Genomic DNA, 26,312 nt, shown 5'->3' with positions numbered 1-26,312 from the left:
GCCCTCCAGGTGCCCCTTCACAGACAGTAATAGAACTGAAACCCCCATGAATCATTCTGAAAATAATTAGGTGCTATAAACTGTAGTAACGGAACTCTGACATTTGTTATTAAACTACAGGGAAATATCTACCTGTGTTGGCTGGGACCCAGATCCTGCCCTCCCTTGCTTAGTATCATGATTTTTAAACTGGAGACATTTTATTAAAGAAAAGAACTAAACGCATAGATCCAAACAACCAGACTTCCGCGCTGCTTCAGCCCCTGCTTTGTCTTCCTTGTTTACCATGACCTGTCCTGAATTCTATGCCAGAGGGTCTCAACCTTTTTCTTTCTGAGGCACCCCGGAACATAATATAAAAACTTCAGGACCCAGCAGGGGGGCCTCAAGGCTCCTGGCTTCAGCCACGGGATGCGTGTGGGGGGCCTTCAGGGCTTTAGCCCTGTGGGTCTTGAGGAGGCATTAAGGGCTCCGGACTTCAGCCACCAGGCGTGGCGGGGAGGGTGCTGGAGCTTCAGCTGTGGGCGGGTTTGGGGCTTCAGACCCGCAGCTCTGTTCCTGGTTTCACCCCAGCACTGGAACTCAGGGCCACGTGCTTCAGTTGCAGGGATCCGCAGCCCCTGGTTGAGAACTGCTGCTCTATACCGCATACAGAGACATCTAGTATCTGAATAATATAGAGCAATTCAACACATCATTTCATAACACTTAGGGCCAAAATAGCAATAGATGTTGCAGGTGGGATCTGTATTACCCTGGTGCAGGGGATCAATCTGCAGAAACACAAAGGGTGGTTTGGGATTTAGGGTTGGGTGAAAGTGTGGTCAGACAATCCACCCTCAACCACTCTTTTTGTGAGAGGGAGGGTAGCAAACCCAGAGGGGTTCTGCTAGTGTTCTGTAACCTGGGGTGAGGTGATGAAGGATTCCATTCCCCTGCCGCCCTTTGCATTGTGCAGCTCCTGTTACCGCCTTTCAAGCTTCGATTTCCTGCAGGTTATCTGTGTGTGTTTGTCATTTGACAGCAAAAAAAAAATAATAAAAAATTGCAAAGCCCACAAAATGTCCTGGGAAGTTTCATTTGTTACCAGCAAGCCCTTTCTAGCAACAGCTCGACAAAGCATCAGAAAGTGCCAAAAGAACGTATTCTTTTTTTTTAACTTGCTTCCCTGTTGCTAAAATAAGGCTTAATTGATTAGAAACTGCTCTCAGGCTGACTTTTTTGTGGAGGTTTTTTTTTTTTGTATTATGAAGTTTCAATTTAAAGTGATTTAAAGTGACTGAATTACAGTGTCCCTCATATACCTTCCCATCCACTCTGCAGTGAAAAACACCCACAGACCTTTTAACTCCAGAGGAATTACTGCGGGCAGCTCGAATAGAATGTCTAGGGTTGATTGAAAGCAAAGTTTAAATACTAGTACTGCTACTCATGATGATCATGCAGAAGCTTAAAGGCAGGAAAACTCATGGCTAACTGACACACATTGCTTCCCTCTGCTCAAACTGCAGCTCTCCTGGGGATGCTTGTCCTTGTCAAAGACTTTTCTGCAATACCTGCTTATGCAGCACTGCATCCCGTAGGCCAAATGCTGTCCCAGCTTCCCTGCATCTTGGATTAATAATGGGTTGTGGTTATTATCGTTGTTACGATCATGCCGCCTTCTCCCTTTGTCATGCTTAAAGGAAAAAAAAACCCACAATCAAAAACAGTCGTCTCAATTATTTAAACAAATGGCATGTTGCAGCCTCCCCGGCTGCTTAAATAGCAGAAGGGTAAAGCCATTGCGCGGTTGTTACCACACACTGCTAAATGCAGAAAGCATTTGACCTGAATTACAGTGACCTATGATAGCAATGCTGTGCTAGCTATGTACTGTTGGGTTGAAGTAAACTGCTGGGTTCTATAGGATAAAGCAAAACTCAAGAAAGCTCAGTGATGGGATTATGCCTCCTTGGCAGCACACCCCAGCGGTTTCAGGTCTGACCAGAACTGCTTTAGTGACAGAGGCCCAGATCCTCAAAGGTGACTCCTGACTTCCACTGACTTCAGTAGAAGACTAAATTAGGAGAGTTAGGAGACTAAATATCTTTGGGCCAGAGGCACTGTGTTTGACCCTATACAGGATCCTACACAGCCCCATTGATCGCAGCATTGAGGGCTCTTCAGCTCAGGACTTGACAGGATGAGGCCCCATATTGGAACAGGAAATCTAAGAACTACTAGCCTTAGCCTGATCCTGAGAAAACTTCATTAGCTTATTTAATGTTTTCAGTTTTTTTCCGAAATTGGACTATGGAGATATTTTATCAGCGTGACTTCATGGGTAGTTGCAATTTGCTGGAATATCATAGCATGTAGAAATGAACCTGAAATAATTCCCCAGTTCCAAACATCCCCAAACTTTGGATGTGGTTGAAATCTCAGCATGGATCTTGGTCCTAACTGTAATCTTGGGCAAGCCACTCAATCTCTCTGTCCCTCATCTGTCAAATGGGGCTAATAATACTTCCTTTCTCCCACCTTTTCTCTGTGATGTCTATTTTGATCATAAAATTGTCAAGGCAGGGATTACCTCTTACTGTGTGTAACCCACACACCTTCAGGGTGTGGTGTTCTGTCCCATCTAGTGGCACTGAGACTACTTAGAGAGAGTTAAATGAGTCTGCTCTCCATGTGGTAGAGGCTCATGCACTAAGCTCCAGAGGTCCCCGGTTCGATCCTGCCCGCTAACGACCAGGGGTCTGTTGACATTAGATATGCACATATACCAGGCGTTCTCAAATTTTATTGCACTGCAACCCCCTTCTGACAACAAAAATTACTACACGACCCCAGGAGGGGGGACTGTGAGCGGGCAGGCTAAAGCCCCAGGTCTTCAAGCCCAAGCAAGGAGCTTGTAACCTGAGCTCCACCACCCAGGGCTGAAGCCCTTGGGCTTCAGCCTTGGCCACAGATGATGGGGCTTGGGCTTCAGCTTCAGCCTCGGGCTCCAGTAAATCTAAGCCAGTCCTGGCAACCCCATTCAAATGGGGTTGTGACCCACTTTTGGGTCCTGATCCACAGTTTGAGAATTGCTGATATATACAGTGCCTAGCACAATGGGGATCTTGTCTCTGTTGTGGCCTATAGATGCTATTGTAATACATATAATAAGTAATACCGGCCTGGGCATTTATGGCAGATTAGAGGATCACACAGTGAATTTTGACCCTGAGCCAAAGGCCTGGTAGAATGACATTGCAGGGGGCTCCAGGTTTGCTTGAACCAGCAGTCACTGTAACTGTGCATGCAAGTTAGGCCTGACGTTGTGTGGACAAAATTTATGAATTAGACCCACAATATGAACGTAAATTGAAAACCAAGAGAACCTGAAGGTGTATATCTAGGGTTAGCAGTGTTATCTGGGTAGAGGCTTTCTTCTTTTGGAACAGTTTCAGTAGAAACTCTGATAAGTTTCCATAATGCAGAAAGCCACAAGCCCAGGAAAAATTTTTTTTTGAAGGGGTGAGGTGTTTGACGTCAATGAAAGTCAGAGGGAGATTTTTTTAAAAAATTGAATTTGTGCCTTGTACTGAAATAATTTAGGGAGCGAGACTGATTCATTAAAATAACAATATTCAGGCTTTTAAAAATATATCGGCTTAGTCTAGAAAATTAACTCGTATGAACATCTGGTCAAAGGTCAATCCTTGCTGTTTTCAATATCTGATTACTAATGAATGATATAAGAGAGTGTCCTTCAAAAGAGATTTTATTAAATGAACAGTAGCCAAAACTGAATTACAGTGGGACAACTGTGGAAATACATGTAACAAGGAGCTAATGAATATATCCATTTTGATTAACCTAGTCTTACAAATGCAAAATTAATTCAGAATGATGAAACACTTAGGACAATGGTGACTTTCATGTCATTTCTGAATTCTGATCTCTTCCCCTCCTGCGCGCATAACTGTGCATGTCAAATTATCAAATCATTCAGTTAATTCATCAACTATTACAATACAAAGGAATCTGTTAGGAGGGGGAAGGGAAAAATACTATTCCCCCTCCCCATTTCAAGTACTGTTGTTCACTGTCACAGCAAACTATGTGCCAAGACCAGATCTTAGTCATCCTGGTCAATTAAATCTATCCTTCTGATTGAAATACATCAGTGTTACAGTAACATAAATGTGTGTGCAGGGAGAAGCACATTTACAATAACAGTAAAACAAATACACAAAGGGCACTTTGCCATGAGATGAGGTGTGGTTCTAGCAATATTCCTCATTCTAAGCTCAGGAGAATCCTGCTCATTATACTAGTAATACTGTACCTAATGGAAAAAGAAACTTCACCTGTGCTTGAACTTAACAGGTGAAATCCTGGCCCTGCTGAAGTCAATGGGAGTTTGGCTATTGATTCCAGTACAGCCAGGATTTCACCCAGTGGTGCGGATCCTGCTGTCACTGAACTCACTAGGGAGCAGGAGCAAGGTCCTGATATTTTCAAGCATTAGGAACATGCATGGCTCATTCAACAGCTCATGGCTTGTTTCTTTTGAGCCAGGCCTCGGGCCCCCATGCAAAATCCTGAATGGAACCAGTGTAGGTAACACATATGTAAGTGCTGTGTAAGTAATATGGACCAGATTTTTCTGAGCTGCTGGGCACCGACAGCTCTCATTGACTACATTTGGCATTCTGGGCAGGCAGGACCACAGAAATCAGGCTCTGTGGCCTAAATTTTCATCAATGTCTCGAAATTTTGGGTGACACAATTTTTGAGAGCTCTACTTGAGATGCCATTTAGAAAATCAGGCCCCTTTAAGGGGTGGGGTTGAGTTGGAAACCCAAAACCAGAGGTATCCTAAATACTAGCCATTCTGGAAAGTTTAGGTCTATATCAGTCAGACTTCAGTAAGTTCAAGTACTGCCTCATATGAATTAATACAAAAGTAGCTTTTCTTATGTTAATCCCCCACATATATGTAACATATATAAATTATGTGAGATGTTATCACACTTATCTTTATCTCCATTTTCTTCTGTTGGTCACATGGCAATTTTATTACCCAACTCTGTAAAGCACTTAGAGCAGCGGTTCTGAACCTGAGGGGGGGCGGTGCAAGATGCCCTTTCTGGGGGTGCGAGATAGGCCAGATTTTTTTAGTAAGTAAATGATCAAAAACACAAATTAAGCACAGGCACGTAAGTAGAACTACTTTGTTTCATCAAACCTATGTATTTATTAATATTATAATTTTTTTAACGATTACTGTAATATACAAACAAAAATATATCTAGGTTTAAAGAACTGACCTACTTCAATGATTTTTGATAAGGGGTGCAAGAACATATTTTGAGAACCAAAGGGGTGTAGGCTGCGGTAAAGGTTAAGAACCACTGACTTAGAGCTACACTTACAAGGTGCTATATAAGTGGGAAAGTATTTAATAATATGATGAAGGAAGTGGTATGTAAACATTTCAGCGAAGGACCGAACCGGGTGACATTTTTGACACCCCGCCCTCAACATCCTGCCCCCCCATCTGAAAAAAAAATCAACATGTTTTATTTCGATATTTTGGAAATGAAACATTTGGATTTTTCAATTTGAAATGGCCTTTTGGATAGAAATTTCCTTTAATTTGAATTAAAAATTTAAAAAATATGAAATGCTCAAAATCTAAATAAAACATTTTTGTTTTGGGTTAAGTAAAACATCTAACTAAACCTGAAATGAATTTTTTTTTAACTTTTTTGATTTGCCAAAAATGTTGTTAAAATTTCATTTTTGGTTGAAGCCAAAATGAGTCTCTCTCCCCACCCCCTCCCGAATTGCTGGTGAATGGAAACATCTGCTATTCACCAAGCTCTGAGCAGGAATTGTCTCTCACTGTGTGTGTCTGTACAGCACTCAACACAATAGGGCCCTGATCTTGCTTTGGGTCTTGGTGTACTACTGTATTACAAATAATAGTAATACTAGATTCAGTACAATACTCTTTTAAATTCACTGGTTAATATAGCAGCTATTAGAAAGCATAACCCACACGCTGCAATAAGCTGCCACTAACAATTAAAAAATAGCGACTATAGGCTATGAACCTTGACAGATGCTGTGCTGGAGCTCCTTGCCCAAGGAAGAAGGACCCCATTCACTGACCCATGCAGAGATCCCTTTTGCAATGTGGAAAAGACGTGTGTGGCAATCTCTGTGTGTGAATCCCACTCTTTACACAAGTTGCCTATGTGCATGGACTGTAATATGAATGGAGCTGCTTTCATATTCGCTCATGTGAGTCAATATATAATCTAATAGGCATTCAACATGCAAACCATATTCTACTTCTGTGAGGTCTCATCCCACCCAGGCCATTCCACTGTTAGAGGATATGGAATTGGAATGCCTTTTGGCTTCTATTCATGGCCTCAAAAGACCATGGACACTTTCAGCTTTGCTCACATTTAATATCTGGATCTTAGACTTAACTGAATCACTCAGGGATTTATGGCACCCATGAGGGACCAGACATTGTGTTGGGTAATAGATTATGCTAATACAATTATGTTGGTTTTTATCTGCAACAGATTTAATATTGATTTGCTCTATTTTAATATTTAACAATGTGCTTCATTTAGGCAGTAATTCCACAAAGCACTTACATACAAATGCGAAGTACTCCACTTAGGAAGGGAACAATCAGTTGCACACATACAAAATTGGGAAATGACTGCTTAGAAAGGAGAACAGCAGAAAGGGATCTGGGGGTCACAGTGGATCACAAGCTAAATATGAGTCAACAGTGTAACACTTGCAAAAAAATCCAAACTCCTTTCAGAAGTGTTGTAAGGAAGACACCAGAAGTAATTCTTCCACTCTACTCCACGCTGATTAGGCCTCAGCTGGAGTACTGTATCCAGTTCTGGGCACCACATTTCAGGAAAGATGTCAACAAATTGGAGAAGAGCAACAATAATGATTAAAGGTCTAGACAACATGACCTATGAGGGAAGATTGAAAAAATTGGGTTTGTTTAGTCTGGAGAAGAGAAGACTGAGAGGGGACATAACAGTTTTCAAGTACATAAAAGGTTGTTACAAGGAGGAGGGAGAAAATTTGTTCTCCTAAACTTCTGAGGAAGGACAAGAAGCAATGGGCTTAAATTGTAGCAAGGGTGGTTTAAGTTGGACATTAGGAAAAACTTCCTAACTATCAAGGTAATTAAGCACTGGAATAAATTGTCTAGAGAGGTTGTGGAATCTCCATCATTCGGGGTTTTTAAGAACAGGTTAGACAAACACCCGTCAGGGATGGTTTAGTACAGGGGTTCTCAAACTTCATTGCACCACGACCCTTTTCTGACAACAAAAATTACTACACGACCCCAGGAGGGGGGACCAAATCCTGAACCTGCTTGAGCCCCACTGCCCTAGGTGTGGGGGCCAAAGCCTGAGCTCCACCGCCCTGGGCAGGAGGAGAAGGGGGAGGGTCAAAACTGTAACCTGATCCCTGCCACCCAGGCAGTGGGGCTCGGGCTTCAGCTTTGGTCCCAGGTCCCAGCAAGTCTAAGCCAGCCTTGGCAACCCCATTAAAACAAGGTCATGACTCACTTTGCGGTCCTGACCCACAGTTTGAGAACCACTGGTCTAGTACCTAGCCCTGCCCTGAGTGCAGGGGACTGGACTAGATGACCTCTCAAGGTCCCTTCCAGTCCTATGATTCCAAGTACATGTTTAATTTTATGAATTCCGTATTCAGCAAAGCGCTTAAGCATATTAAGCCTGTGCTTTGCTGAATCAGGGCCCCAGTAATTAACACAAGCATAAAGTAAGTTTAAAGTGACGTAGTATGTTTGAAATTTTGACTCAAATTTAATATGCTATTTATAATTGTTATTTTGATTTAAACAAACTTAAAAAGCCCCCACCCCCAAATAATAACTATCTAAGGCTTTAGATATCTTTGTCATCAAATAAAACTACAACCCATCATCAGTAAAAGACTTAAACAAGGATTGGTGGAAGGATGGATATGAAAATCCTCAATCAGATCTGCAAATATAGACTCACTGAAATCAGAAATCAGAATAGAATATGCAGCTCTCTGTCCCGTTTGCACTCAGATGTGCTGCAGTTTACAAGATGAGGCCCTTATGATGTCTATGAAGAAAGGAAAATTCTGGTGCACCTCTGAACATAAGAAGTACAGTAGGATTCTTACCAGATTCTGTCCTTTTACCAATCTCACTGCATGGAGCTGGCTTGCAGACTTCAGATGCACAGAATCAGCTTTCAATGAAGATTTCCCCGAGTATTTGGGATTAGATATCAGTATTTTTTTGCTAATTCAATTTTGCTTCATTCTGGCTTCTGAGCAAACAATGGGCTCCCTATATCATTGTCTGAAGCACATTCATGTTTGTGCTAAGGCACCCAGAGTCTCACCATGTAATCTGAAAGAATTTTTCACAATGGGTTATCCCTGACAGTATTTAGCAAACATGTCACGTACCACAATATGGGCCAGCAGTATGTGAGAGAGAGGCTGCCGCTTGCAGCCTCATAGTATAGGCATCAGAGTGTTGTGTACCTAGAGCTACAAGAGGCGTGACTTTGCCACAATATTTATAGTTTTAACATCCGATAATTAGGGTGCTTCACAGAATTAGATAGCCCAGCAATTTAATGGGAGGGAGGAAACATTAGAGTACTGGATTGAGAGTCAGAACTCCTAAGCTCATTTCCAAGTTCTGCCACTGACTCATGGTGAGACCTCATGCAAGTCACTTAACCTCTCTGTGTCTCAGTTTCACCTATTGTTCATAAGAACGGCCATGCTGGGTCAGACCAAAGGTCCATCTAGCCCAGTATTCTGTCTTCCGACAGTGGCCAATGCCAGGTGCTCCAGAGGGAATGAAAATAACAGGTAATCATCAAAAAGAAAAGGAGTACTTGTGGTACCTTAGAGACTAACCAATTTATTTGAGCATAAGCTCTCTAAGGTGCCACAAGTACTCCTTTCCTTTTTGCGAATACAGACTAACACGGCTGTTACTCTGAAACATGTAATCATCAAGTGATCCATCCCCTGTTGCCCATTTCCAGCTTCAGGTAAACAGAGGCTAGGGACACCATCCCTGCCCATCCTGGCTATTAGCCACTGATAGAACTATCCTCCATGAACTTATCTAGTTCTTTTTTGAACCCTGTTATAGTCTTGGACTTTACAACATCCTCTGGCAAAGAGTTCCACAGGTTGACTGTGCATTCTGTGAAGAAATACTTCCTTTGGTTTGTTTTAAACCTGCTGCCTATTAGTTTCATTTGGTGATCCCTAGTTCTTGTGTTATGAGGAGTAAATAACACTTCCTTATTTACTTTCTCCACATCCATCATAATTTTATAGACCTCTATCATATCCCCCCTTAATCATCTCTTTTCCGAGCTGAAAAATCCGAGTCTTATTAATCTCTCATCATATGGAAGCTGTTCCATACCCCTAATCATTTTTGTTGCTCAGTTTTTGTACCTTTTCCAATTCCAGTATATCTTTTTTGAGATGGGGTGAGCAGATCTGCACACAGTATTCAAGATGTGGGCATACCATGGATTTATATAGAGGCAATATGATATTTTCTGTCTTATTATCTATTCCTTTCCTAATGATTCCCAACATTCTGTTAGCTTTTTCAACTGACGCTGCACATTGAGTGGACGTTTTCAGAGAACTATCCACAATGACTTCAAGATCTTTCTTGAGTGGTAACAGCTAATTTAGACCCCATCATTTTATACATATAGTTGGGTTATGTTTTCCAATGTGCATTACTTTGCATTTGTCAACACTGAATTTCATCTGCCATTTTGTAGCCCAGTCATCCAGTTGTGTGAGATCCCTTTGTAAATCTTTGCAGTCTGCTTTGGACTTAGCTATCTTGAGTAGTCTTGTATCATCTGCAAATTTTGCCACCTCACTGTTTACCCCTTTTTCCAGATCATTTATGAATATGTTGAACAGCGCTGGTCCCAGTACAGACCTCTGGGGGACAGCACTATTTACCTCTCTCCATTCTGAAAATTGACCATTTATTCCTACCCTTTGTTTCCAATCTTTTAACCAGTTACCAATCCATGAGAGGACCTTCCCTCTTATCCCATGACAGTTTATTGTAAAATGGAAATAAAATACATACCAATCTCAAAGGGGTATTCTGAGGTTTTATTAGTTTGTGTTAGTAAAGCACTAGGAGATTGTCAGGTGAAAGATGCTATAGACATTCAGAATATTATTATCATACCTAACTTTAACACATTCCAATATTGTGCTGTCTAGGCTGTCGTATTGTGTTGCCTGTGTTATCCGTATCAGTGGCATGAGAGAGGCTTCCTGCATGCTTGGTTTTTGGCTGGGAAACACTATCTAGGCTATCCTGTGCTACTGGTAGCTCATGTTATGGCATAGTACAGAGGTCACACCATCGCTCAGAAAATACTGTTGCATGCAACCTGGCTTTTAGTTCCAGTGATATGCATGATGCAAAGTACTGCAACCCCATCTTGCATTCCTGATAGCCAATTTCTGTGCCAGATGCTTGCTCACACCTGGTGTAAAATTTTTAAAAAATCTGTCTCATTTGACTCATCCCGGGAGTAGGAAGCTTTAAAGAGATGGTCACAGATGAAAAACCAGATTTTCAAAGGGACACTGAAACAAGTGTGCAAATGAGCAATTGTGACAAAGTTAACAATTTTGAATGCACATGTGAGTGCAAAAAAAAAATCACACATGGATGCTCCTGCAAATATTGTGGGCACATTTGAAAATTTGAGTATCGACATCAGATTTCTCAGTTCTTCAGGGATGGTGTCCCTAGCCTCTGTTTGAAAGAAGTTGGGAATGGGAGACCAGGGATGGATCACTTGATGGTTACCTGCTCTGTTCATTCCCTCTGGGGCACGTGGCATTGGCCACTATCGGAAGACAGGATACTGGGCTAGATGGACCTTTGGTTCTGACCCAGTCTGGCCGTTCTTATGTTTTCTTTTGATATGTTCTAGTGCTGGTTTGAAGGCAATTAGTATAAATTTCCTTTACACACATTACCGGGGACAGTATTTGTACAAGATTATATTTGTCACAGAAAACCTCTGAGTTTCTTAGATATTTCCTCATACTCTGTTCATTACTTCAAGGACACAAAGTTCTTCTGGGAATGTAAAAAATTCAGTGTCCTCAAGGACCATGTTTTCCAGTTAGCTCTGATTTAGCAGATGACGGTGAAAAAGGTAGCCAGACTACTCCTGAGTGATGGCACCCATGTTGATGTTGAGGCGAGAGAGTTGTTGCAGCTAATACTTGCATATAGGCTAGGATCAGAAATAAATAATGGATATTCTGGTTTGGGGCGGTACAATATATTAGTGTGATTTTTTTTTCCCCTCCCCTAATGCTACTCCCTCTTAAATCTGGAGGATCACAAGGCATCACACTGCTGGTTGATGCTGAGATTACTATTAGCCCTTGAAATATGTAAATGGCCAAATTCTGCTCTCTGGTACGTTTGGTGCAGTCAGTAGTCTTACTCCAGATTTCCAGCAGTGTAAGACAGCAGCATTTGCTCCAAAGAAAACCAGGTTTCTAGGGCAAGATTTTCAAAGGTACAAAGAGCAATTAGGCACCCAGCTCCCTTTCAAAGTCAATGGGAAATGAGCACCTAGCCCCCTTTTATGCCTTTCAAAATCTCTCCTCTAAGCTCCACGGGCAGATCTGTCCATATCACATGGGTTCTCAGCCTGGGACTCCTGACTACTTCCCTTCCATTACTGTTGAACGGCAACAGGGTGCTGGCTAGATCCCAGCTAGACAGGAGGGAACTCCCAGAGCGTCCTGGTATAAAACCACTGTCATATTATACGTGTTTAAGTGCGTAAATCTTTAGAAGGACCATATCTGGTTCTGTGGGTGGAGACTTTGACAGATGGGATCGTGTTGTGGCTGTGACTTCATTATACAGCTGTCAGTGTGTCTATTCCTCTCAGTGTGATACGAATGAATAAATTCTTGTCCTTTATTTTTCTGAACAAAGTAAATGGCTAATTTTGTTTTTAAAGAGCTAAAATGAACTGAGGAAAATAGGTCGACCCTCTGAATTCATAATCAAATTTGCTTAGTTTATTAATTTTATTTATTTGTATTATGATAGTGTTAGACGCCATGGTCAGGACCTAATTGTGGTCGGTGTTGTATCAATTCAGAGAAAAGATGGTTTTTGCTCTAGAGTTTACACCCTAATAATTATTGTAGTCACTAAATTAAGTTTTGACTTCATTTTGCTACCACTGCTCTTTCAGTACAGCTGTGGGAGAGTGTACTGGATCCAACAGCACCTTGTGCATCATTAAAGGATTGTAAATGAAGGAGAATGGGCCTCGTGTTCGGAATGCAGAATCTTTGGTGGTGGTGGTGATGTGTGAGCTGCCAAGAACAGATCTGGACTCAGTTCCCAGGCTGAATTTGCTGGCTGGTAGTTAAAAAGATGGTGTTTTTCTGTTTGTAAACGGTCCATATTTGGGTAGAGTCAGTGAGAGGTATTGAATATGGACCCCACTGTCCCATTTCCATGGAAACCACTAATCAGCATAGAACTACACTTCAGACAAGACCTAAATTGTAATAACTTCACTTGGGATCCCACATGGGAGCTTTGAGTGGGACTGAGAGACAATTATATTGTACTTTGTCTTGCCCTGAAAGGACTGTATTTTATCCTGAGGAATAGCCCTGAGGCAGATAACTTTTATGTCACTTTTGCAGCCCCCTGGTACTATCTTTGCCCCACCCTCCTGCACAGTGCCAGCTCAGACCCTGTCAGGATAGGCCCTGGCATGTTGGTCTGAACAGCTGGGATAATGGCAGGCTGGACATTGATTTAGTTGTTTGCAGGTTTATTCATGTTAAAATCTTATAAAATCATATAAAAATTCATATTAAAAATGTTGTTTTATGAAGGACTTTCCAATTTTTTCCCAAAAGATAGTTTTTTCATGTGTTATGGAGGTAAAATAACCTCCCAGCTGAGCCACTTGATTTGTGGTTAAACCTTCCATAGGTCACTGCTTTCAGAAATAAACATTCAGGACCCCACTCCTGCTCCCACTGAAATCCATGACAAAACTCCCATTGATTCAAATGAGAGCAGGCTCGAGCCTCTACCAGCAACTAGAAAGCTTAAGAACAGTTCTGATGGCTGGAGGCAAGGTCTCGCTCTTTCACCTTATAACAAGAGAAGTGTTCATGGTTGAGGAACAATCAGAATATTTGTCTCTTTAGATGAATAGCTCTTTAAGATTGCATTGAAAGTCAATATTCCCATCTGCGGCTGTGAGGCTATCCAGAGCCCCCAGTAAATCAGCATGCAGGAACTGAGAGCTCTGTCCTTGAAGAGATGCACAGTGACCTTGCTTATGCTTACTCTGGAGGAATAACCAGGAAAAACCTAGAAACCCAAACAGAGAGCAGCGATGACGAAAGGCAGTGCATGCTGTACGCAAATGTTACAGTATCAAAGGCATTATCTGAACCTCACCTTGTTAAATAAAATGCAGCTTTTCATGATAGCCTAACCAGATTGCTGCTGCTGTTTTTGCAGGGGGCTGGAATGTAAGCCTCATGATCATTACATACTTGTTCGATAATAGTATACCCCGGTCACGTCTCCCTGCAAGTGCATTTCACTGGAATCACTGAGCAGAAGCAAAGAAGAGCTGATGATATGTGCTGCCGAAAAAGGTTGCGGGAGCCCTGTATTTTCCACTGACTGCAGTTTTCTGTTTTATTTGCAGCTTCTCCCATCTGGAATATCAAAGCGGGATTGAAGTAGATAATTGTTAGCAGCGGGTTTATGTGAGAGAGACTGCAGGGAACAGAATGCCTCGCGCACAGCACAAACGGCTTCGTCTGAAAGAACTATGAATAGATTTTTAGATGTTACCCACATCTAATGCTCCTGGAAACTTTACAGTGGAATGAGCCATTGCGCCCAGTTCTTTAGTTAACAACCAAAAGGGGCAAGAAGGGGGACGCAAGGCTGAACAACGGGACACCTTGTCCTTGGATTTCTCACAGAAAAGCTAGCAAATGTTTCCCACCACCTTCAAGTGAAAAGAGCCTGAATGCTACAATGAACTGAATTCTACCCAACAGAGCTTAAGTAAGCTTTTTGCACAAGGATGGGATACAGCGACCCCTCGTCAAGCAGGGATTTGCTGGGGAACAGAACTTTGTTCTTCATCTTCATCTGCACTTTTGCTGTGGTCACTTTGCTGCAGCAGATACTGTATGGGAGAAACTATCTCAAGAGGTAAGAGGGTAGCAGAAAAAGTTCTATCTGATCAGACATATTTGTGACAGAGATTCTGGTGCAAAGGGGAATCCAATCATGCACCAATAGCATGAACATCCTGGCAAGAGTGTGGGAGAAGGTGACTGGCAGCTGTAGCATTTGTCAGGGTTATTAAAGAAAAATGCTAGGTAAGATATTAATTGTATGTATTTTAAATCTCAGTTGGTGTAAATCACTGGTTCTGCTGAGATCATTGGACCTATGCTGACTTATACGAGCTGAAGATCTGGCCTAATGTGCCAAATTTTGCCCTCATTTATACCCTGTATAGCCTGCCACATCGCTCTGTGTCATCTTGTGTATGTCAGGGCAAAACTGTCCAGAAAGAATGAAGTGAGATCATTGTAAAAGTTTAATGCTTTTGTAAAATAAATGCAAATGTATTTCCAGAGATTCACATGATTGTAGCAATATCAGATGTCAGAATAACAAACGGCTCACTTTATTCCATGACGGTATTTGTGTTAATTTGGGAGAAGGATGGTGTGAATGAATCGGTGGTGTTGCCTAAAGATCACATCAGTCATCAGCCTGAAAATGGTGAATTTGATGTTTCTTGCTCAGTCCCAACAAAATACCCGCTGGGAACGTCAAGTGTTTACCTGAGCCTTAAAGGATCTATTTAAAAAATATCGTTGATGGTTTTGATTTACAAAGGGAAATATTCCTATTTAACCCTTTTAGGCACCTGGGCTTCAATAACACGTGACTGCTGTGGAAGTTTTTATGTTTTAATTTTAAGAGTAACTGGCAAAAAGATTTATGGTTTGATTGTCCCCTGCCTTGCATCTTTAGTAGTCATCTGTGTATGCATTTTAAATACTATCAAATGATAAATTTCCTCTCACCATGGTAACGTTTCACAATCACTAGGCACTGACCTTACACAGATGCAAATGATAACAGAAGGGGCAGGGTAGCGGAAAATTCAAGCCCTAAATGTGAGTGAATAACGTAGAAAAATAACCACATTAAAACAAACCCAGTTCTGGGGAGAAGATGCAGTTAAAATTCTTCTACTGGGCCAAACTCTGTCCTGATTTATTCCCTGTGTTTCTCTGTTGACTTCAGTGGGGTTGCAAAGGATGCAAGAAAGGGCAAAAGTTGACTCCCAAGCTCTAACTTGCGAAGAAAAGCTGGTGCTGTTATTTTAGTCTGTCCTGCTCTGGTGGTTGCTATCACAAAAACTGAAGCAACGAGATGCCACAAGTTTTGTAAGTGTAGGTTAATACACACTTACGTTAAGCTTAGCTGTGACTTTTAGTGGTTTGTGTCTTTGGTTTTTAATGAGAATATCAGTCCCTGCAGTGCCACTCAAGACACATTTTCTTCCAGTGTTTGGGAGAAAGTACGTAGGACACCATCCTGAGGTGGGGTGATGACCCTTATCTCCCAGTGAAGACAATGGAGGTTGAAGGAACTCAGTACCTGGCGGGATCAGGCCTTTAGATATTAAAGAGAGGAGGGCAGTTGCTGTATGTAAAGTCACTATAATTTGTCACTTCCCCACTGTTCTCAGTCTCTCACTGTTCTGCAATGGGTTATGGTTGTGGGCTGGCAGTTCTTTACATCATTTGGATAAATGCACCATATTTTAAAAAACGTAAGTTTTTGGCAGCTGCCTTCTTCTCTACTCAGCCAGCAGCGCGTAAATAAAATTACAGTTCTCCAGTGGTCTGCTCACTGGGCCACTCGCTAATGAGAATTGCACGTATCCTTAGATTAGTGTCTCATTATCGTCCTCCCGGACCAGGCCCTCCATTAAAATGTTACACAGGCTGCAAAGTTGGTCAGACCCCCCTCAGATCCTTTATATGTTGCACCGCCTGATAACGCTCTTGAGCTGGGGGGTTTTAAGAACATCTTTCTAGGGAGGAAGTGGGATATTTATAGTTGCAGCACAGCCTGCCAAGCTGGAGATTGAGGATGCTGGCTGAACACGAGGCCAAGTTCCTCACTATGATTCAATGTGCTTTTGGCTTTACTATAGCCTGTGCTATAGGACTCTCTGCGTGCAGCACTAATAGGCCTCTTGTACTTTTCCCAAGGCAGCAGAGAGAAATTCCCCAGAGTACGTCGAGAAACCTGGAAAGTGACCCGAATTACGCTCAGAGTAAAGTTATGATGCTTTCAAGCATAAAGAGAACATCGGACCAGATTGTCTCATCCTGGCAAGAAGCCTGTGGGAATAGGAAGGGGCCTGCAAGGCAGGAAGGGTTTGTGGGGCTGAACCCACTGAGGGTACAGCTACACTGCATGCTCCTTACAGCACTGTGTGAAGTACATACACTGCACGGCACCCTTCCCCCCCCCCAGTAGCGTTGCCAGGTCCGGTTTTTGCCCCGAACACCTGGTCGAAAAGGGAATCTGGCAGCGTCAGTCAGAACAGCCGACGAGGCCATTAAAAGTTCAGTTGGCGGTGCAGTGGGGCTGGCAGGCTCCCTACCCACTTCCGCGCGGCTCCCGGAAGTGGCTGGCACGTCCATTAGCTCCTAGATGGAGGCAGAGTCAGGGCTCTGCATGCTGCCCCCGCCCCGAGCGCCAGTTCTGCAGCTCCCATTGGCTGGGAACCATGGCCAATGGGAGCTGCAGGCGCGGCACCTGTGGGCAGAGGCAATGTGCAGAGCTGCCTGGCCATGCCTCCACCTCTGAGCCGCGGGACATGCCGGTTGTGCTTCCGGGAGCTGCCTGAGGTAAGTGTGGTCTGGAGCCTGCACCCCGAGACCACTCCTGTGCCCCAACCCTCTGCCCCAGCCCTGAACTCCCTTCCACATCCTGAACCCCTCATTTTTGGCCCCACTCCAGAGTCTGCACCCCCAGCTGGAGCCCTCACCCCCCTGCAGCCCAACCTCCTGCTCCAGCCCAGAGCCCCCTCTTACACCCTGAACCCCTCATTTTTGGCCCCATCTCAGCGCCCGCACACCCTAGCTGGAGCCCCTCATCCCCTCCAACATCCCAACCCCCTGCCCCAGCTGGGTGAAAATGAGCAAGTGAGCGTGGGGGAGAGTGAGCAACAGAGAGGGGGGGATGGAGTGCGAGGGGTGGGGCCTTGGGGAAGGGGAGGGGCACGGGCGGAGCCGTGGGGTAGCGGGCGGGGCAAGGGTGTTCGGTTTTGTGCGATTAGAAAATTGGCAACCCTACCCCCTAGCATGGGTGTAAACAGCAGTGTAGATTGAAGTACTGCTCAGGCGGATCAGGACACGCCAGAACCTGTACCCTACACTGCTCTCTCTGTGCCCAAGTGGTGCCTCCCGCATCCAATGTCCTGCTGCCTCCCCGCTGCTGGAGCCTTTCCCCACTGCAGTGAAAGATCTGGGCAGCAGGGACCTGCCAGAGCTTTTCCCTGCTGGTTACCCCCTGGCAGATCTTTTCACTGCTGCGTGTAGCTACACACCACAGTGCAGATGCAGCCAGCTTTTTGCTGCGATGCGTAGCGACACATACCCTACGTGCTGTCATCAGTGAGCCTGCAGTGTAGACATACCCTGAGTTCCTCTAAAGCAGGGGTGGCCAACCTTTGACTCCGCAGCCACACGCAGCTCTTCAGAAGTTAATATTCGGCTCCTTGTAGAGGCGCCGACTCCGGGGCTGGAACTACAGACGCCATCTTTCCAATGTGCCGGGGGAGGGTGGCTCACTGCTCAACCCCTGGCTCTGCCACAGGCCCTGCCCCCACTCCACCCCTTCCTGCCCCCTCCCCTGAGCCTGCCGTGCCTTCGCTCCTCCCCCCATTCCAGAGCCTCCTGCACACCACGAAACAGCTGATCAGGGAGTGCGGGGAGAGAGGGGGAGGCGCTGATCAGCGGGGCTGCTGGTGGGTAGGAGGTGCTGGGAGCAGAGGAGGGGGGCTGCTGACGTGTTACTGCAGCTCTTTGCAATGTACATTGGTAAATTCTGGTTCCTTCTCAGGCTTGGGTTAGCCACCCCTGGGCTAAAGCATCATTTCATGAGAGGAGTAAAAGGGCCAGCAAAGATGGCAGGGGTGCCAGGGATCTCAGGGCTCTTCAGGGAAGACATTCCACTGACCAGATGCATGGAGGCAAAAGGCATCCTGAATGGTGCATTCATGCTGCTGCACTGATGCCCGCATGCTGCTATTGAGTTCCCCTGTAGCCGCGTGGTGGCAGGTGCGGAGGGAAACAGAGGAAATTAACTCAGCTCCCAGCTGTATTAATTCCTGCCTGAATCTCCACGTAGATGCTGCCAAGGAGCATATCCAGTTCTGTGCTCCACCCACAGTTCTGCTCCCAAAGCCCCTTCCCTGTGGATGGGCTTGATGAGGAGAGAGACCACACAACACAAGAGGAACTCTCTGACAGGTCACTTCCGCTCACTGAGATGCAAGGGATGGTCCAGGCTTATGTCAGGAACCCTCCCTTCTCTCCTCCCCCTTCCACAGATGCTGAAATTCTAGCAACCTAAACAGGTGGTGGGGGGTGGGGGTGAGGAGGAAAACAGGTGCATGGATTAAAATCAAGCAGCCAGATCTGGCCATCCTTACTTGGGCTGAACTCCTGTTGCACACGGTGGAAGTTTTTGCCCGAACAGGAACTGCGGGCTTTGGCTCAGGGACTGTGACAGGAAGGAATAGAACTCTGGGAGACTCAAGAGGAAGAAGAATGGCATGTGACGTGAGCTTTTAGACCTGATCCATTAACATCTGTGGAAAAATTCCTGTGGACTTCAGTGGGCTTTGGATCAGACCCATAGACACAGGAAACTGACACACACCATGTAATAGCCCTTCCTTGCCTCCCACCCCACCCCCATTTTTACAATGTTACTAAAATATGTGAAGACCAAATCCTGCTCACCATAGTCCCTGAGGAGTTCCACTAAAGGAAATGAAACGACTTGCACGACTAAGACAAGCAAGGTTCAGCTGTGTATCTTACATGAACCTGTTAAAGTCTAACCAAATGTTGGAAGATTTCTAGAGAGGGAATCTGACAGCAGGAAAGGGTGGGCTTAGTGGCTATATCAAAGGGTGATAAAGTCAGACACAATTAGGCTTCTTTAATACTGATCTCTGGGGTAATTATTTTTATTGCAGGGTTTATGTGACATGATTAAAAATGTCCTCTCCATTGATCTGCTGAAGTTGGTTAAATCCTGGGGATTCTTATATCTATCCAGAGCACAGCATGCTCTAGTGTGTGCTTTGTTTCAACATTGGGCATCTGTATTTTTTTTTATTTTGAGTCAGATTGTCAACTGCCATCTGGCCCCTTTGTGGGGTCCAGGTGGCACAAAGAGGTTGGATTCTGCTCATTAAGTGGATAGCAGAGCATTCTCCTGGTGTGTGGGAGCTCCCCACTCCTGTAAAGATGTAGAAGTGGCTTCTGCACCAGCTGCCTCCATCCCACGACCCATGGCATAGGGGACATGTCAGGGGAAGGAGGGAACCTATCAGATACCAGGAAAATGTAGCTGATTTGTTGTCTGCTACATTTATCTTCCGCTGGCATAGAATCCATTAGATGCCAGCCCTCTACTGTCCTGACTCCCTCACGGAGTGGGGCTCAAATGCAGAAGAGAATTTGGCCCTCTGAATTACATGCAGGTAACTAGAATAATGTTTAAAGTTTATTAAAGAACTTAACTGAAGTTTTCCATTGCGGCTCTCACTAGAAACACATATAACAATTCTCAAACAACCATATGGTGAGCAAGAAACAGTAAACCTTCCCATTCGGAGTATATGCACTAAAGTATTTAAAGGCTTTCTGCATTCTAAGTTAGCATAAAATCTCACCTACTATATACTGGCACCTAGTGCTTAAAAAAAATCACCCTCTTAAAATGAAAGATTACACCAACATTGGCACGTCCCTAGCATCTTGCATTCACGGACTGCAACCTAGACATCAGTTACCTACTTCTCACAACACCCACACGAGAGAGTTATCAGCTTCTGTGCAGACTGGGAAAGTGAAGCAGAGAAATGGATTGACTTGCCTGAGGTCACTGAATTTGTCAGATCTCATGACTTTCAGTCCTGTGCTCTGTCCACTAGAGAACTTTCCCACCCAAAACGGAAATATTTTCTTGGTGAAATGAAGTACCAGCTAAGGTCCTACATCACTGACTCATGGCAAATTACCTATCGGAGTGTGAAACAAAGTTTTGCTATTGGTCTGGGTTTTCTTAGGAGCAGAAGGACATTGGAGATTGAAGGAGACAACAAAGCCTCAAACCCTGGTCAGTTTCTCACTTTATGTTAAGCATTTCTGTCCCAAAGTCTATTGTTTTTAAGGACAAGTCTAGCCAAAAAAGTTAGGTCAACCCAGCTGTGTCACTCAGGGGTGTGAAAAATCCACACCCCGTGAGTGCAGTAGTTAACCTAACCCTTGGTGTAGACAGAGATAGGTTGACAGAAGAATTCTTCCAGCAACCTACCCATCACCTTTCTGGGACATGAATTAACTACAGTGATGGGAGAACCCCTCCCGTCACTGTTGTGAGTGTCTACACTGAAATGCTAGAGCAACGTAGCTGCTGCCGCACTGTTGTACGTCTACATTTCACCATTACAGAAGAACGGCCATACTGGGTCAGACCAAAGATCTATCTAGCGCAGTATCCTGTCTTCCGACAGTGGCCAATGCCAGGTGCCCCAGAGGCAGAGGTGAAAGTAAGCCGGTATGCACTGGTATGGTGAAAGCAAGAGCCGGTGCGCCGTAACGGGGCAGCCGGCTTCCCCAGGGGGCAATTTAAAGGGCCTGGGGCTCCCAGCAGCGGCTGGAGCCTGAGGCCCTTTAAATTGCTGCCAGAGCCCTGCTGCTGGAGCCCTGGGGTAATGGCAGCGGGGCTCCGGGGGCTATTTAAAGGGCCAGGGCTCCCGCTGCCTCTACGGCCCCGGCCCTTTAAATAGCCTCCGGAGTCCCGCTGCTACTCCAGGGCTCTGGGGGCTATTTAAAGGGCCAAGGGCGGTAGAAGCAGAGGAATCCTGGGCCCTTTAAATAGCCCCCGGAGCCCTGCTGCCAGAGCCCTGGGGTAGCAGCGGCCGAGCCCTGGGCCCTTTAAACTGCTGCTGGAGCCCCCGGCTGCTGCTGCTACCCCGGTTTGGGAAGGGGAGGGCTCTTACCAGTACAGGGTGGGCCGGGGCTGGCTCTGACCCCCCATCCTTCCCCTTCCACCTGAAACCCCGCCCCTTCCGGGGGCCACAGACGGCCCCAACCCAGACCTGTACTGGTAAGTCCCTATTTCTTCTTTCACCCCTGCCCAGAGGGAATGAACAGAACAGGTAATCATCAAGTGATCCAACCCCTGTTGCCCATTCCCAGCTTCTGGCAAACAGAGGCTAGGGACACCATCCCTGCCCATCCTGGCGAATAACCATTGATGGACCTATCCTCCATGAATGTTTTGAACCCTGCTGTAGTCTTGGCCTTTACAACATTCTCTGGCAAGGAGTTCCACAGGTTGCCTGTGCGTTGTGTGAAGAAATACTTCCTTTGGCTTGTTTCAAACCTGCTGCCTATTAATTAGGTGACCCCTAGTTCTTGTGTTATGAGGAGTAAATAACTCTTCCTTATTTACTTTCTACACACCAGCCCTGATTATATAGACCTCTATCATATCCCCCCTTAGTCGTCTCTTTTCCTAGCTGAAAAGTCCCAGTTTTATTAATCTCTCCTCATGTGGAAGCTGTTCAATACCTCTAATCATTTTTGTTGCCCTTTTCCAATTCCAGTATATCTTTTTTTGAGATGGGGTTAGCAGATCTGCACGCTGTAATAAAGATGTGGGGATACCATGGATTTATATAGGGCTGTAGCAGTGTATGCACACCCCGGCCCAAAAAGGGCCACCTTTAAGTCTGCTTGTCTGTCTCTTACCTCTCCACCCCGGGGTCTAAGGACCAGCATAAAGTTAATAGTCCCAGTGCCTTGAGCACCGTGGCCTACTAGCCAGCGTCAATAGCGCGGCCCTTTGGTGAAGGGCAGCATGGCCTCGTAGCCAGGACCCAAGGGGCCACCAGCAAGGGTCGTGGTGACCCAGGTAGGGGGTTATGGGCCCACCTGACTCCACTGGGTCCCGACCTAGGGCCCTGGCAGCGGTGGAGCGGTCTGTCACTGGCACAGCGCTGAGCTTACCTGGGTGGGAGATACCACTCCATCACCCTCCCTGGGTCACTTCCTACTGTTGTTTCTGGTGTGGCAGTCCATGAGGCTTTGGGGTCTCCTGGCTCCGCAGCACTGGTCACTTCCTGGGGCTCTGTTGCTCGCAGGGGTCCAAGCTGACCCTTGGGGCCTCTGATCTCCACAGGCAGAGGCCGTAGTGGCTGCCAGTCCTCAGCAGGAGCTTCCATTCCAGCACAGATCCTTCCCCTCCGGCATCCAGCCCCAAATGATCTGGGCTTCCTCCCTGTATACTGCTGCAGCATCTGGAGCAAGCCCAGTCTGGCCTAGGGGGCAGGACTTCTGCTGTCCATAATGTGGGCTTAACCCCCTCTTGGCTAGTGCGGGGTATGCACACCCTGTCACAAGCGGCAAAATGATATTTTCTGTCGTATTATCGATCCCTTTCCTAATGATTCCCAACATAGCCTAACTCTTTACTCCTCTTTAAAATTGGTTATACCAGTTGCTGCTACTGCTGCGTTTCATATCTTATTGAGTACACGAGCACTCTGCATGGTGCACTCTTCTCTCACTCTCCACTGGTTATTCATTATCACTAATAGGAGCTATGTACACATCAGCACAATACAGTGCTGAATATAAAGGGATTCTGTGGGTCTTGTCCACACTAAACATATCAGGGCAGGTCCCAAGCTGGTATAAATCAGTTTAGCTTCATTGACTTCAGTGGAACTCCCCTGATTCACACCAGCAGAGGATATGGCCCATTACCCTAAAATGGCTCATCATTGCAGCTCCACCTGTGATAACAGTAAGAGCACCAAACACTGTCATACTGAATGCCAGCAGCTGGTCTTCACTAACATCACTGCTAGTACAGGTGATAACAGTGGGAAATTCTAGGAAGACGAGTCCCGAGTAGGCACCCGTTAGCGTTCAATGCTCCTTTTGCTTACACAGATGAAATTGTCCAACAGTTGAGGAAGGTGATTCATCCGATGAAGTGAGCTGTAGCTCATGAAAGCTTATGCTCAAATAAATTGGTTAGTCTCTAAGGTGCCACAAGTCCTCCTGTTCTTTTTGCGAATACAGACTAACACAGCTGCTACTCTGAAACCTGTCATTATGGGAAACTTATGTTGAGTGCTTATATTGAATAAAGAAAAGGAGGACTTGTGGCACCTTAGAGACTAACCAATTTATTTGAGCTTAAGGTTTCGTGAGCTACAGCTCACTTCTGTAGCTCACGAAAGCTTATGCTCAAATAAATTGGTTAGTCTCTAAGGTTCCGCAAGTCCTCCTTTTCTTTTTGCGGATACAGACTAACACGGCTGCTACTCTGAAACCTATATTGAATAAAAGATCCAAACTCTTTAGATGTTACACAAACTTGCTCTGTGACACTACTTGTAAAGCTTTTCTTCCCCCTCGTCCATCTGTCTGTCCTCTTGATCACTGTGAATTTTTCACAGCTGTGAACATTCTGAGCTTGTGCCTGTGTACACCACTCCAAAGTTAAGGGGTCAGATCAACAACTAGTGTAAACTAGGATACAACCATTAACTTCAAAGAAACAACAGCAATTTACACTAGGTGGGGATCAGCCACTGGAGCTACACAGATTTACACTGTTGATAACAAGTATCAGAAGGGTAGCCGGGTTAATCTGGATCTGTAAAAGCGGCAAAGAGTCCTGTGGCATCTTATAGACTAACAGACGTATTGGAGCATAAGCTTTCGTGGGTGAATACCCAACGAAATGCATCCGACGAAGTGGGTATTCACCCACGAAAGCTTATGCTCCAATACGTCTGTTAGTCTATAAGGTGCCACAGGACTCTTTACTGCTGATAACATGATTCAAGGTAGTGGCGATGCAATGTATGCTCAATCTTCTGTCTTTAAACAGCCATCATTTTCATTATTTCAACCCCCAGATCTTCAGCGACGTCAGAAGCACTTATCCTACTTCACAGTTCCATGAAAAGTATGAAGTGCTTTAGTCTTGGATTAAGACTAAATTTAGTAATGGATTAAGTAATGTTTGTAAAGTGCTTTGCAGATGCAATGCGCTAAGGAAGGGTTAAGTACTAAGTTTTTTTAAAACGCAGCTTGAGTTATCTGAGCTTAACGAAAGTATCTGAACAATTTCTGACAGATGGAAAACTTAGTTTTTGATGCTTAAATAATGCAGTAACTTGGAGACCTTTAATACTTGACTGAACAAAGCACTGGAGAAAATATAGTAAGTGGGAACTAATCTTGTGCTTCAAGGGGTCTAATTTCGGTGAATAACAGCCTAACAGATTGTCATGCAACTTGGAAAACAAACACTTTTGGGTAGAGAACAAACATAGGAAACTCCAGCACATTTGCGCTGAAGGTTGAGGAATAATTTGTACTTATGAAACTTGTGGGATAGTAATACTTAACCACTCTTCTAAATTGCTTTGAGAACCTTGGGTGAAAGTTGCTATATAAGTAAAAAGTATTATTGAAAAGAGTTATTCTTCTTTTAGGATCATCCTGTAGTAAATGATTTTGTATGATTGGTTACTAAAAATGGCACCTTTCCTTTTGAAAGTTATACCGGTAAGTAGCTGTAAATAGGGGTGTAGAATATAAGTAATAACTCAATTTTAATGAGCTGCAGCAGTACCGTACTCTCTGCCAGTGGGATGTTAGTTACTTCATTATTTAAAAATAGTTTAGTGAACTCCAATTGGTTACAAACAGTGGACAGTCCTATGACTGTGTTCCAAGCACTCAAATACCGTAGTGAAGAGCACAGTGCAAGAAGCAAAGTTGAACAGGGTAGAATATGGCAGGTGGGCTGTGGAACTGCCTCAAAACTTCCTGAGGGCATTCCCCATACCTTTTTTCATTCGTGCTTCTTCCTTCCTGCACCAAATAAAGGGAGAGACATCACAAGTTTTTGAGTCATGCGTTAAAACTCTGCAGAAATTTGCAAATATTCACAGCTCTTTTGTCGCCTGCAACTTAATTTTTACTGTGAAAATGTCACAAAGCAAAAATCCTAACCCTGCTAACTAGTGGCTGGGTACAGTGCGAGAATCATTTCTTGTGACTTACCAGTTCCTATTTGCTTTTAAAAAGGAGATAAAAGCAGAATGACAACGATGCTTTTTAGAGCTGTGTCTGTCTTAGGGTGCAATCCTGCTCCCACTGAAGTCAATGGCAAAATTCTCTCTGGCTGTACTGGGACGAGGGCCAGTCTTCCGATCCTTCTTCTGTTCAGTGTACTGTAGTGGTTGGCTGTTGACTTACTTTATTCATAGCCTTATTATCTTAAACAGCTCATTGCCGAACTGAATAACCACACACAGTACCTATCCATGATCCTTAGAGTAATTTCAATTTTGGGTCTCATTCTTTGCACTGGTGACTCCAGCATTGTAACACCAGCACATTTTGATACCCTGAGGCAGGCTCATACCTTCAGCATATTAAGTAATATAGTGAACAAATTAAAACCAAGTTCTGTTCCTTATGATACTCCAGTAGTCCCCTGCTTTCTGCATTAACTGCTTCTGCTATTGGTATCAAGGCCAATCCTTTGACCACTCAAATAGCTCCTCTTCAATATTTTACTTTAAAAATATGCCAGGCCCTTCATTTTTGGTTTTTATGTTATTTTTAAATTTCTAGGGGATTTATCAGTGACTATTTTAAAATAAAAAAAAAACAGTGAAAATTAGTGTAAAAAATTAAGTGCGCCTTTTTCTGGGTAGATATCAGGGTTAATATTGGGGAACATCAGGACAGAAACAAAGCAATAAATAGAGGAAAGTAAGAGAATATACACACGCTTG

At 44.5% G+C, this 26,312-nt stretch overlaps 1 protein-coding gene and 1 long non-coding RNA gene across 3 annotated transcripts in view; one reads left to right on the top strand and one right to left on the bottom strand.

Annotated features, from left to right (window-relative positions):
* Nucleotides 1–591: 591 nt before the first annotated feature.
* LOC311520304 lies at nucleotides 592–8,415 on the bottom strand. Its single transcript, XR_014711549.1, has 3 exons — nucleotides 8,212–8,415; nucleotides 1,557–1,678; nucleotides 592–667 (listed from the first exon to the last, which is right to left on the bottom strand). It is a non-coding gene; the product is annotated as an uncharacterized lncRNA (long non-coding RNA).
* A 5,027-nt stretch (nucleotides 8,416–13,442) lies between these two features.
* The window catches only part of ST8SIA5 (ST8 alpha-N-acetyl-neuraminide alpha-2,8-sialyltransferase 5), an 83,195-nt gene continuing 70,325 nt past the window's right edge, over nucleotides 13,443–26,312 (top strand). For both annotated transcript variants that reach the window (XM_084628054.1, XM_084628055.1), the window contains exon 1: nucleotides 13,443–14,350. In XM_084628054.1, the coding sequence (XP_084484180.1) occupies nucleotides 14,220–14,350 (131 nt within the window). In that variant the 5' untranslated portion in view covers nucleotides 13,443–14,219. The remainder of the gene's footprint in view (nucleotides 14,351–26,312) is intronic.

Source organism: Lepidochelys olivacea (genome assembly GCF_965140295.1).
Source record: "Lepidochelys olivacea isolate rLepOli2 genome assembly, chromosome: 5".
Taxonomy (NCBI): Eukaryota; Metazoa; Chordata; order Testudines; family Cheloniidae; genus Lepidochelys; species Lepidochelys olivacea.
This window is presented reverse-complemented; position numbering and strand designations above follow the sequence as displayed.